This window comes from Myripristis murdjan, chromosome 3 (genome assembly GCF_902150065.1).
Source record: "Myripristis murdjan chromosome 3, fMyrMur1.1, whole genome shotgun sequence".
NCBI classification, from domain to species: Eukaryota; Metazoa; Chordata; class Actinopteri; order Holocentriformes; family Holocentridae; genus Myripristis; species Myripristis murdjan.
In genome coordinates this window covers 27414726-27427643 of record NC_043982.1, presented here as the reverse complement: position 1 = coordinate 27427643, position 12918 = coordinate 27414726, and the positions used below count along the sequence as shown (strand labels likewise).

General features: G+C 39.9%; 1 protein-coding gene and 1 long non-coding RNA gene across 2 annotated transcripts; one reads left to right on the top strand and one right to left on the bottom strand.

Annotated features, from left to right (window-relative positions):
• Positions 1 to 178: 178 nt before the first annotated feature.
• LOC115379314 (uncharacterized) lies at positions 179 to 972 on the bottom strand. The gene is made up of 2 exons (XR_003930229.1): positions 879 to 972; positions 179 to 798 (listed from the first exon to the last, which is right to left on the bottom strand). It is a non-coding gene; the product is annotated as an uncharacterized LOC115379314 (long non-coding RNA).
• Positions 493 to 12391, top strand: slc7a6os (solute carrier family 7 member 6 opposite strand). Its single transcript, XM_030080023.1, has 5 exons — positions 493 to 741; positions 6325 to 6663; positions 7933 to 8139; positions 8628 to 8760; positions 10636 to 12391. Exons 1-5 carry the CDS (start codon positions 553 to 555, stop codon positions 10779 to 10781), a joined length of 1014 nt encoding a protein of 337 aa, XP_029935883.1. The 5' UTR covers positions 493 to 552; the 3' UTR covers positions 10782 to 12391.
• Positions 12392 to 12918: the final 527 nt, after the last annotated feature.

Sequence of the window (12918 nt, the reverse complement as noted above, 5' to 3'; positions counted from 1 at the left end):
GTTTTTGTTTCTTTTTTTAAGTCATGAGCAACATTGTTTACAAATAGATGAAGCATTACGTCACTGACACATAAAGCAGGGCAAAAGAAATACAGCAAAACAAACAAAAATATACCTAACAAAAACATTAAATAAATAAATAAACACGAGTGTATTGCAAGAAACTCACTCAAGGATACTCAAACTATCACATACATTTATTGTTCTGACAGCATTTTTCTGTGAGGAAGAGGTCGTTGACAGATATTCAATTTCCTTCATGAACAATAAGAACATTTTGGTGTAAATTTACATTTGCGCATATGGAATTTGGCAGCAAGTAAAATCACATTTATAATAAAAAATGCATTATCATCTTTGTTATTATAAACACTGTAACCAAATATAATGTTTCTAAAGTGAAGGGTGTAAATAAACCACCTTTCCATATGACAGTTTTCCACCATCGTGGTGACGCTTGTTGTCTCCGGAAATAAAGGCAGAGTGAGAGCTCTCTCTCTGCTGTCTGCCTCCTATCCTCAGACAGACCAGACAGACACACAGGCAGACAACATGGACCCAAACACGACGATCCTTCGGGTCAAGAGAAAACGGGGCACCGATCCCGCCGATGCCTTGCTGTTGGCGTGCAAACGGATCCGGCCGGAGACTTCTCAGAGCCCCGGGGAAACGGTACCGGAGCCCAATGAGGCCGAGGTGGAGAACTCCGTCTTCAAACTCGTGGCGACCGTAGCGACACAGGTGAGCGGGCCGCTGGCGAAACCGCGGTAACCCATTTTCTGGCTAACGTCAACGCATCTGGCAGCGTAGGACAGGAAACGGCAGGTTTTTTAGCTAAAGAAAAACACCCTTTGTAGCTATACCTCAACGTTACGTACCGTAAAGGTTTGTTCCGCTTGAGTGACACTGGTTGTTCATTAACCAATGCTAGTTTAGGTCGCGTTTCGTTTGCCAGCCGTTGAATAGCGATTAGGCTACTGAACGGTGCGTTAGCCAAAAGTAGCCTCCTGTTCGTCCTAAATCGCTAGCCGTAGCACAGGTTAGCTCAGCTGTGTTGATGTTGAAGCTAGCACGGAAGCTATAGAGTGTGTAAAGGCCCAGGAACCTCCAACACAATAGAATAATAAACACAATACAGGATTACTGGAACACTGCCTGCCATGTTAGTTAGCTAAACAGATACTTGTCAGTAAACATTTTTTGATTACTTCCCCGACGGAAATGCCCCTCTTTTCTGTCATTGAATTATAACCCCAAATCCTGTATAAAGTCATAACTTTAATTAAATAGTGTTAATTATGTATCTGCCTTCTAAGACATCTCACATAATTCATACAGTGAAGCTAGTTGTTTGTATTTTTGGGAAAGCGAATGACTCCTTTCCCTTCAAAACAACCACCGATGTGCCTCTGAGCAAGGCACAGAGACGGTTGTCATTTGGCCTGACGTTGTGTTAACATTCAGAATGTTGCTGAAAAACAAAACAAAACAAAACAGCATCTGTGCTCAGTATTGCTAGTTAGGGAGTGTTTTATTATTTGGTAGTGTCATTTAAGTAATGCCACATTTAATACCACTGATACGAATTTGAATCATAATTTTACACACAAAGTTAACATGATATATTTTCAGTGACCTGTACACATCACACAGGTGTGATGGGTGTATTACTTTTAAATTGTTGCTGACTGTAAGAAAGCAGATAATTATTCTTTATGGTTATTATTGAGGTGGCAGTGGGTGTTGGTGTGAGGAGCATCATATTGAGGTGTCTGATATTTTGTCAACCCCACTTACATGCATCAGAGGGTCAAAATACTCTGAACACCTCTCAATAGGGGAGAGTGGGGTAAATAGTGCCAATTTTGACTTAAAGTGCCTTTAAAGTGAGGGGATTACAGTAATGCCTCCAACTAAAATATGCACATATAGTTTAGGATGTTGTGCATCCCTGGAAACAATCACTTTGGATCTTATATAAACTGTTTGAGAAATATAGCTTTTGAAAAAAAAAGTGGTTTTGTGGCACAACTTGCCCCCAGTGCGGGGTAAATTGTGCCATTAGAGAGAATACACTGGGGTAAATTGTGCCATTGATAATTGAAGTAAAACAGATCATTTTAATCTCACAAATGATAATGCTATATAAAAGCAAAACAAAGTCAATACAAAATTATTTATTTAGCATTTATTTATTATTTTAACAAGATCACAGGCCACTTTTCTATAACAAGGCCTAGCACCACATGAACACATACCCAGAACAAAATAAAAATGAGCACCTACAAATCATCTTCATCTGAATCTGAATAGTTTTAATGATCAAAGGTAAGAAAATAATGTACAATAACAATAAAATACAAGAAAGTAATATATAGTATATAATCACAAGTTGTGCCGCTGGCACAAATTACCCCAAGGCCACCATTTTGAAAAAAATGCATCCCCCAGCTGTTTTGAGCTAACATCATGCTAACTGTATAGACTCATGGTGTAGCTTACTAAAGTACTACAACCTGTGTGAACTGTTTTCAAAGTTTTCTATAATTGTTCAAACACAGCAATCAAAAAACCTTGATCATAGAAATTTTACTTTGGAGGGCAAAAAAATGTTTTTTGAACTTAAATGTGCTTACCTCTCAAGCCATTTGTCTCCCTTCTTTGCAGGATGAGCGAAATGGATGCCTCTTCAAAAATATGTGGTCACATGACCAACTTCTTCTATAGTTTTCTAGATAACAGGGGTGGCACTACTTGCCCCTTGGCACAAATTACCCCACTCTCCCCTATACTGCTCTGCACACCAACAGCAACGCCCACTATCATCTCAGTAAACACAAAGAAGTCTCTGACAGTGTCAACATTTAAAAAGTAATACATTTAATAAAGTAGAATTCATGGTAGGGCTGTTATTGGTGTGCATTACATTGCACAGTGTGAAGTGGTCAGTGAGTGTATTTAATGAATTATTATTTGTAGGTAATACGTAAGTGGATAAATAGCGTCATAAAAGTCTCTGGTAAAACATAATTTGAAATACCCCTCTCTGATGTCCTCTAAACCTGCGTTCACATTTTCTTTCCTCCATGAAGTTACAACTTTGACCAGAAACGCATTTTCTCCTCAACGCCATAAGTAAAAAAAACAAACACACACACACACACAGTCCGTGCGCTGCTGTAAATAAATGCAGCCCACAAGCACGACGATGACGCGTTATCCTAATGTGCTCCGGTCTTATCTAGTCTGCTAGCATGCAAAGTGCTTAGTAAGGTCATATTTAAGCTAGGTTATCCTAACTTTAGCTTGCTAACATATCAGTCAAGCGTGACAGACACAACGAGGCACGCCATGGGGAATGGGAAACTTATTGAGTTATTGTTTATTTCACAAACTAGTTACCATTGAGGCAAACCGCTCGGCTCAGTAAATGCGCTGTGGGCTCTTCAGTCTTCTCACTACTTCACTCTGCTGTGGGGTGACTGTGGAGCGTGACGTGAAAGGAGTCGGAGCTCCCTCTACTGGATACATAACGCAAGGACATCATTTCTAAGAAAACACCATATTCCCTGCATTTTATTAGTAAAAAATAAGTTAAGATCGGCGGTAATCGGCCAACTTTTGGCCGATTACCGCCGATCGGTCGGGCCCTAGTAACAGGAGGGTTAAGTGTCATACTGGTGTCACTTAAGGTGTCACTACTAGCTGCAGTTTACATGTTATATTTTCCCTCAAACGTAGAGTCTGACTGTTGCTGCAAAAGTTTTCTACCAAACCGTGTTTTTTTTTTTTTTTTTTTGCACGCCATGTTACTGGATTAAAACTAATTAAGCCTAATGTGTGTATTTTCTGTTGATGACCCACTCAGCTGTACTTATTAAGCCCACCAGGTGACATTGGAAATATTGGGCTTTGATATGCTTTAATGTGGCTGTGGTCATGAGCATATGCCTAACTGTTTGACTATTGTTTTAAATTAAGTTAATCTAAGTTGAGGGCGGTACAGTGGTGCAGTGATTAGCACTGTCGCCTCACAATAAGAAGGTCCTGGGTTCGATTCCCACCCAAGGTCCTTTCTGTGTGGAGTTTGCATGTTCTCCCCGTGTCTGCGTGGGTTTCCTCCGGGCACTCCGGTTTCCTCCCACCGTCCAAAGACATGCAGGTTAGGTGAATTGGAGAAGCTAAATTGCCCCTAGGTGTGACTGTGTGTGTGAATGTCAGTGTTTGTCTGTCTGCCCTGCGATGGACTGGCGACCTGTCCAGGGTGTTTCACTGCCTTCGCCCTATGAGCGCTGGGATAGGCTCCAGCACCCCCCCGCGACCCTAGTGAGGATAAGCGGTTTAGAAGATGAATGAATGAATGAATAATCTAAGTTGAACTCAAAATAATTTAAAGTCTCTATCTCTGCCACCAGAAAATGAAAACAGTGTTACTACTACAACTCATAATACATTTACATTCAGCCACACTTTACCTGTATATTGCCCACACTTTAGCTTATTAGTCTTACATCACTGACCAAATTTATTCCCATGCTTTTATGGCTCATGTACACACTTCACTCAGTCAGTGCCTGTTGTTTGGAAATAATATTTCTAATTTGGATGTTTAAATGTTTTTAATGTAGACTCTTGGAAGATTAGCCAGTGAGCTAAAAGAGAGCCAAATAAATCAAATCAGATTTATCTTGACAGGCTTTGCACTATATTGTTTAAGTTTGTCCTGAAAAGAACTGGCTTTCAAGCTCAAATTGAAAATTATAACAATATTTTTGTTGTCATTGTTGGATTGGTATCAAAATTAAGGCAGTCTGTTTTATGGTATGCTACTATGAGAATGCTTTTTTCAGATTCAATTTTTAATTCAGTGATCCTCCCAGAGCGCACCCTATAACCATTAGTTCACATAATTTCTATTTTTTTCTTTTCTTCTTTTTTTTTATTATTATTATTATTATTATTGGCAGCACGCTGGGCCTTTGTGTAACTTGATCAGGACTTTTTTCTTTATCTGAACTTCATACCCGGCCTGTGAATGATATCCCTGAGTTATTCTGAGACTTGGTTCCCCTCCCTTTTCCTTTTTCTTTAGATTAGTAAATGCTATAGTACTACCTTCAAATCTCTTGACCTACAGCCTATTGACATGGTACAAAAAAATAACACCCTGTGGAAAGGGCTGATTACAGTTCTAACCTTTTTATTTTTGTATTAGTAGTGTTTTTTTTTTTTTCATCATTAGAATTACCATCGCATGACAGTGAAATATGTTTTTGAAATATGTTACGTCTAAATGTCAACTCGATTAAGTACACTACTTGCATAGAAGTTAATAAAATATCCATATATGAATTGTTTTGTTTTGTGTTAACCTCATGTAATGAAGCACGCTTCTTAGTTGTAGCTCATTTGTAAAAGGGGATGTCTAAAAGGTGCTGAATAAATGAGCATGTTTTCATGCACACTATATTCCTGTATTATTCTGAATATCCGCAATATTCCGGTCGTGCACGAGTCATGTAAACGCACCGAACCCGATTAAGGTCATGTTCCAGTTGGAGATAATTCAGAATAAGACCCCTGGCATATGCCTGTTCCAACTGGAATATCGTGCCATGTAAGCACCTTAATCGGAAAATGCCCCGTACCGGAATAGTCAGTTACGTTCTCAATGTGCTCAATTCACAATGAATCCTGGGGCATCTTTGTTGCTATGGTTACCTGCAAGCGGGGAGAACGACATGGAGAACAGCATGGCGAAAAGCAGCAACAGCCAGCATTTTTGGAGTGAGGAGGAGACTGCAGTCTGCCTTCAGCTCATGAAACACTTAAATATCATGGAGTATATCGATGAGAGAATACACAGAAATAGCGACAGAAGAAGAAGAAGAAGACTTCTGTATTTCCGGCAGACCAGACGCCTATATGCGTACTACTGCCCCCTGCGGCTGAGTGTCGCGTTGCGTGAGAGGGTGGAATATGCCAAAACACGGGAATATGCCAAGTAACATGTAAACAGAATATTCCAGTTGCCGCAGCGCAGTTACCTTAACCGGAATATTGACCTGAACCGGAATATGGTGTGCATGTAAACGTAGTCAATGTCTCAATGTAAATTAAAGTATCGATAATAACATAACACATAACTTTCGGTACAGTGTGTCTGTAAGATTGTATAATTGTGTTAGCATTAGTGGTCTTTTCAGGACCAGTATTTCAGGTTATATTAAAATCATTTGGCTGTATTGCCTGATTCATTGATTATCAGGCGACTATGCATTGATTTTAACACTCTTTACTTTACCTGTGCCCTTTCCTCTCCAGGATGCTCCGGTTCAGACGCAGGTTCGTGAGGCCCTGACCCGGCCCCGGGTTGCCCATGCGCTGCGACCCTCTGCTGCCAGTTCGCAACGAATCACTGGGGACCTGCGGAGCACCAAGTGGAGCACTCGGCGAGAGGAACGCTACCGAATACTGTCCAGCCATCGCACGGGGCTGTCGAGCCCGGCTGAGCAGTCAAACCCTCAGACTGGCACTGCTGATGGGACAGAGGAGGCTGCGAGGCCTGGGAATGAGCAGGAGAAATGTTGGGGTGTTGGGGAGGTGCAGGTGGTCGACCTCATACATGAAGATGTGGGGAACCAGGACAAAACTGCAGGCAAGGTGAGAACAATGCTTGCTGATAATGGCAGAATAACTTTTAGGGCTAGAATTAGCCATTATATTTTATAATTTTTTTTATTCATCATTTCATCTATTTAGGGCTGTAACTATTGATTCTTTTAGCAACCAAGTATTTTACTGATTATCCCATTGTTTAATCTAATAATAAGACATATGTTTGTATTTTTTTTTTTTTTTTTTTTTTTTTTTTTTTTTGAAGAGAATATACAAAATAAAAAAAAGTAGGCCAGGTTTCTCAAAATGGCCAGTTACTTTGCTGCCTTTTAGAAAAAAACAGCATTTTTTATTGCATATTTTAACACACAAATACATTATCTTTCCAAGCAAAACTCATTTTAATTCATAAAGTGCTATATTGCATTCATGTATTATAAGCTATCTGTTCCAATTACTGGTAGAAAGTTAGACAGGTCAAATATCTATTTTACATTGCTGTGAAAACTAATTTCTCCTTCAAACAACTGTATTAAAGTTTCTTGCCACAAACAAATTTTTACTGAACACATCATAGCATAATAATTTACCTTTGTCCAATACTCATGTAAGAGAGCTTAATAATGCAGTGATGTTGCTTGGTTCGCAACCTGAGTCTCTGGCACATTAAAATCCAAAAGGACGCAGTAAACTCACTACCAATGCGGCGACACCCCTATTTTTTCCCTGGCAGTGCTACATTGTGAACAATGATATTTATTGTACTGGAAAGGATAAGCCTTCCACACAGTGATGAAAAATATTGAAATAATGAAATGTTAATCAATGCTCCCTGTCATGTTTGCATAATATCAAAAGCTCCAATTTTTGCTCTAAGAGTTTGATTAATGCTGAATGCCAAGACTGGCTTCTGATTTCCCAGTGCTTTGATCAGAAAAATACAACAATTTCACCAGGCTCAAACTGGTCATAAATGCTAGTTGGTGCAAAGAGAGAATCTCCTTCTGTGCAAACACTGATATTGTCGCATGGATCCATGAGCTGGTCAAATTCAGATGAGTTCATCAAATGAAACTTATTTATGTAACATATTTGATACAGAGAGCATCACAATGTGCTTTACATAGCATACATAAAAACAAGGCAGGATAGGTTTATTATTATTTTCTTTTCTTTGGTAACTTAGAATTTTATTTGTTATTGTATCTTAAACATCGTCATCATTAAGCCCTATCAGTAGATGACTCAATCATCAAAACATATCTTGCCCAGACGGCTACAGTAGTGACTCAGCCTCACCCCAATTTTCCACAGACTTTGTCCTCAGACCCAGAAGTCATCCTGTGTAACAACATGAAGATGCTGCGGGAGCGTCTGAACGTATCCGGGGACGGACTGGGGGAGGAGCACCGCGAGCAGGACGATGACTACGTCTATGACCTGTATTACCAGGAAACGGTCACACCTGGCTGGATACAGGACATCCTGTCTGTCAGGGCCTATGCAGACGAGGGAGAACTGGTGTGTGGATGGATGGATGGATGGATGGATGGATGGATGGATGGATGAAAAGGCAGTTCAATGAGTGATGGACTCAATCTGTCATGGGTCTGAGTAAATGAAAATATTATAAATATTGTAATCATCTTTTAAAGTTATAACCCACTGGCTGCTAACTACTGTTGATAACATTTGAAAGTATTTTGACTGGGGTGAAGAAGTATTATTATTATTATTATTATTATTATTATTGTTATTATTGATAGTAGTAGTAGTAGTGGCAGTAGCATGTATTTAAATTTTCCAAGTGGTCATTGGGCAAAGAGTAAAATAAAAGATGGCCCAGGAGTGTTCATCTAGGCCAAGCTATCTGTGTCTAGCTGTAGACTTCCTGTTCACATTGATTTAGCTGGAATGTCGTTTGCTGCTGCATACCAGATGCTGCTCACATATCACACATAAAAATAAGAGGCTTTTAGGTAAAGGAGCCTGGTTGTTGTTTCTCTTAGGTGCCTGACCTCGTGGTTCGTGAGGAGGAGGTGTATGAAGATGAGGATGATGAGAACGAGGAAGGCAACTGGAGGAATGATTATCCTGATGAGGAGAGTGACGAGGATGGGGACAGAGAGGAGCGCTATGGTGGTATGTACCCTTTTTATGTTTATCTGTGTGATATGCAGGCTTGGCTAGTGCAACAAAGGAAGCCATGATTATAGTCTGCCACAGGAAGTGTGCAGGGGGTGATAATGGTTGAATTTTTGTTAGCGATTTTTAGTGTTCTAGTTCATTATCAGTCATATTCTCGTCTAGTGCGTTTTCACACAAGCACTCTTGTTTGTTTTGGTTCCAGTCAGTGGTATAGTTGATACTTTGTTGCACTGTTCATTTGGTTTAGTTTGATTTGATGACATAAAAAGTAAAAAAAACTAAAACAAAAAAAAACAAAACAAGATGTATTAACAAAAGCCATGTGGGACCTGTCAGCCCAATGAAAGAGAAAATAAGTGTTTACTTTGGGGATGTTTTTTTCCCCTCTCTCTCTTTATTGTACAAACACATTTTGCCCATACAATATCCAACAAGCTGTCTGCTAATGCTGCACATGTAGTTATGTAGTTTCGCTGTTAGTTGCATAAAGAAGTCCTGATAGATTTACTAAATCGAGTAACAGGAGACAGAGAAGGGATGTTACAATGGTGTTAACATCTTTTAGAAATCTCATTTATTGGTAGAAAAGCATGTAACTAATTGAGCTGTAAACGCTGTCGCTCACTCTTCCAAAGTGACTCACTGACACCTGTGGATGTAGGTCACGGGACTAATGGGGCTACCTGTTTATTTCACTGCTGTTTAGCATGTTCTGCAGCAAAGTTTCCCATCTCACTTATAGTGTTGCAGCTTACAGGAAGCACCAAAGAGGGCAGGGGAAGCTCTTTAATTTCTTTGAGGGAAGGGAGCAGGTGTCATGTGACGTGATGTGACCCTTCACACTCTCAGGTAGAGAGCCAGATGCAGGGAGAGAAAGGGACAGAAAACAGGAAACAAACTCACTCAGTGTGAAAGTAACAACAAGACTGATGCCAAAAATAAAACGCATCATCATTCTCAGAGGTATCAATATGTGAAGCAGCACATAGATTTTTCCATGACTCACTTTTGTACTGATCAGTGTTACTTTCGTCAACAATTATGATGACAAAATCTTTAAATCAACAAAACTACAGCCTACAGCCTCATTTACACTGTGGTGTACGCCGGAGACACAGTGAACACTCTGATATAGGCTACAAGCCCACACCGCGGTAGCAACCGTGACTGCGACCGGTGTCAATCAGCGGTCAGCTGAGCCCACACCGATCGCGGTTGTGTTCACCGCGTGTATCTGTCCTACGACACAGTATAAATGAGGCTACCAGGCAGCCTGCGCACACACAAACACGGTAACACACACGGGTGATGGTGATGGACTGGCACTTACAAGTCAGCAAATTTACCTAACCTAAAACAAACAGGTAAATATAGACTGGGGTTGTATATTTTGATGTCTGTTAAGTTTTACATCATAATAGTCAAATGCATCTTCTACATTACAGTGGCACAGTAGACTGAAGGTCTATACACACACACACACACACACACACACACACACACACACACATATATAAAATGACTAAAACTTGATTAAAATCTTTTTAATTTTCGTCGACCAAGACTACAATAAAATTATTCAGGACAGCAATGACTAAAATGTGACTAAGACCAATAAGCATTTTCGTCAAGAAGACTAACACTAAAATTAAAATTGCTGTCAAAATTAACACTGGTACCGATACAGGCTGACTGAAACTCCCTCTGCTGACACCCTGTCATAAGGCTTGATCGCTCAAAGCAAAGAGTGGCTGCCTTTAGTCGTTATGTCATATGGATGGTTTTGTCTCAAATGACATGAACATTGCATCAAGCGCTTGATGTTTTGACAATGCTCCTTAACATGTGGCCCTGTATTTATGTGTGCAGGTTACTGGGAAGAGGAGCACTCGTACAGCAGGAGAAGCTGGGAGCGCTACAAGAGGGAGGTGCTGCACGAGTTTGGTCGCCATGGTGAAGACAGTGATGACGATGATGATGAGGAGGAGAATGGCAGTCAATATGATTCTGATTGATCCCTCCCTGATTCCAGATAACAAGTGGATGTTCCAGTGCCCTCTCCACAAATAACACCATACTCTGTAGACCTCTGTGTAGGCGAGAGTTGGGAGGGGACATACGCCAGAATAGCACCTAAAACAAAACCATACATCTGAGAAAAGTGCTTCAGGAAATCCCAGCTTACATTGTAGCATTAAGCAGTTTATCTTGGGTTGTTGTAGTTGGACCAGTTCAATGACAATTTTGATATTGTTGAAATTTCCTTCAAATTTGTGACTTCTCTGTCATGGTTTCTCATTGCGATAGTACTGACAAACTTGCCACTAAAAATTGGTCTCCATTTCAGCGGTAACTTTCCAGTCTGGGAAGTAACAACTAACAAACACCCAGAAATTTCCCTTTTACATACAAAATGCTCAATCTCTACTTCATCATCTTTGCTGCTACAGGCTGTGTCCTCTCTGCTTCTCATCCTTTCTCTGGCCTTCATCTCCTGCAGCAGATTAAAATCACTGCACTCCGCTTCATGTAGCCATAGTAGTTATTTCCCAAAATAATCCTGATTGACTTCAGAATATGGAATGTACGTGGCCATTGTCAGACACTTAAAGAAGATATAAAACAAGATAAAAAGCCGAAATCTGTATCGCTGTAACTACACTGGTGTGAGCTTTTATAGTTTTGTGCGGAAGAGATTATGACGTACTGTGACAACCGCTGAAACACTGGACAGCAGAGTCAAGTTGTAATGTTGTTAGCTCCACCCGAATGAAGCACATCTGAAAGGGAAAGCAACTTTATTTACATTATCTGATACAGAGAGTTCACTCTTGGACTGTTAGTGGAAATGAGGTGGCTATTGTTGCCACGGTAACATTTGCATTGTTTTCGTTTCCTTCTTCAGACTCATAGTCCAGATCAAAACTTTTTTGGAATCGTACCTGATGTTAGCAGCACAGAGAAATGGCAGAAGATTTGCTTCCCGGGGGTTTGCTTTCAAAAGGACATGAGACCAGAGAGACAAACCAGAGATGTTTCAGCTTTGTATCTTGTTGGGTTGACAACGGCTACCTTTGTTCCAGATTTTGAAAATGATGAGGACTGAGTTTGGTTTTATCGGCAGACCTTACTTAGGCTACACAGACCAGAGCACAGCAATTTGACGCTTTTCACCTCTGCTTCTCAGGTGGCTCAGCTGCAGAGTTTAGCTTAACTGAAGCCCATGTTTAGTTGTAAGTTTATCAGTACTAACGCAGTTGGTGAAATCTCTTTTACTGATAGACACCATGAAGGAGAATGCACAAACAGTCTAATTTCAGAAATATCAAAGTGGTCTTTTAAAGGCAAGAGACATGTCAGTGTGCACATCATGTTCAAAATCATCAGTTTCAAGTGTCCTCAAATAAAGCACAATGACCGAGAAGCAGCCTATTAGCAATGAAAGCACATAGCAAGCCCCAAGCTATCAAAGCATTTTCTCATTATTATCATCATGTTATTTTATCATTATTACTATTATCATTATTGTTATTATTGTTATAGGCCACTAAATAAAAAAAAAATAAAAAAAATCCCACAGAATGATGATGCATTAAAGTTCATTTAGTACAGATCTCAATCAGTAGTATATCAGGCTATCATTGGGAAATTAATTTGCCTTGTCTAACTCGGTTATTCTTAAAGTTCACATGTAATCAAAACCTCTCTGTTCTACATAGATGTTAAAGGGGTACGGGTGTTATTTCTAGAAAGATCCAGAGTGTCTTTTTTTTTTTTTTTTTTTTTTTTTTAAATATGGTGGAGTGAATTTTTGTGTGGGTGTTTGTTCCAAGTGGAAGTGTGTTAGAAATGTTGCACATTAGTGTGGTATGCCTTGTATGCTTTGTGCAGTTAACACTTCTGTTAGTGAGATGTCTCTGGCTGCGCGTGTTTGCAATTTAGGGTGTTTGCATTTTGTGCATGGTAGTGTGTACGTGTAAGCGTGTGGTAGATTGTGCGTAATATGAAAGCGTGGTGCATAATTTTTGTTGTGGGTGTGTGTGTTCGGTTCAACATTCCCCTTTGACGTTTGAAATGTTGTCTTGAATGCTTGTCGACTTAAAAACCTTTTTTTTTGTAAATATGTAGATGTGTATAAAAAGAAAGCTTTCA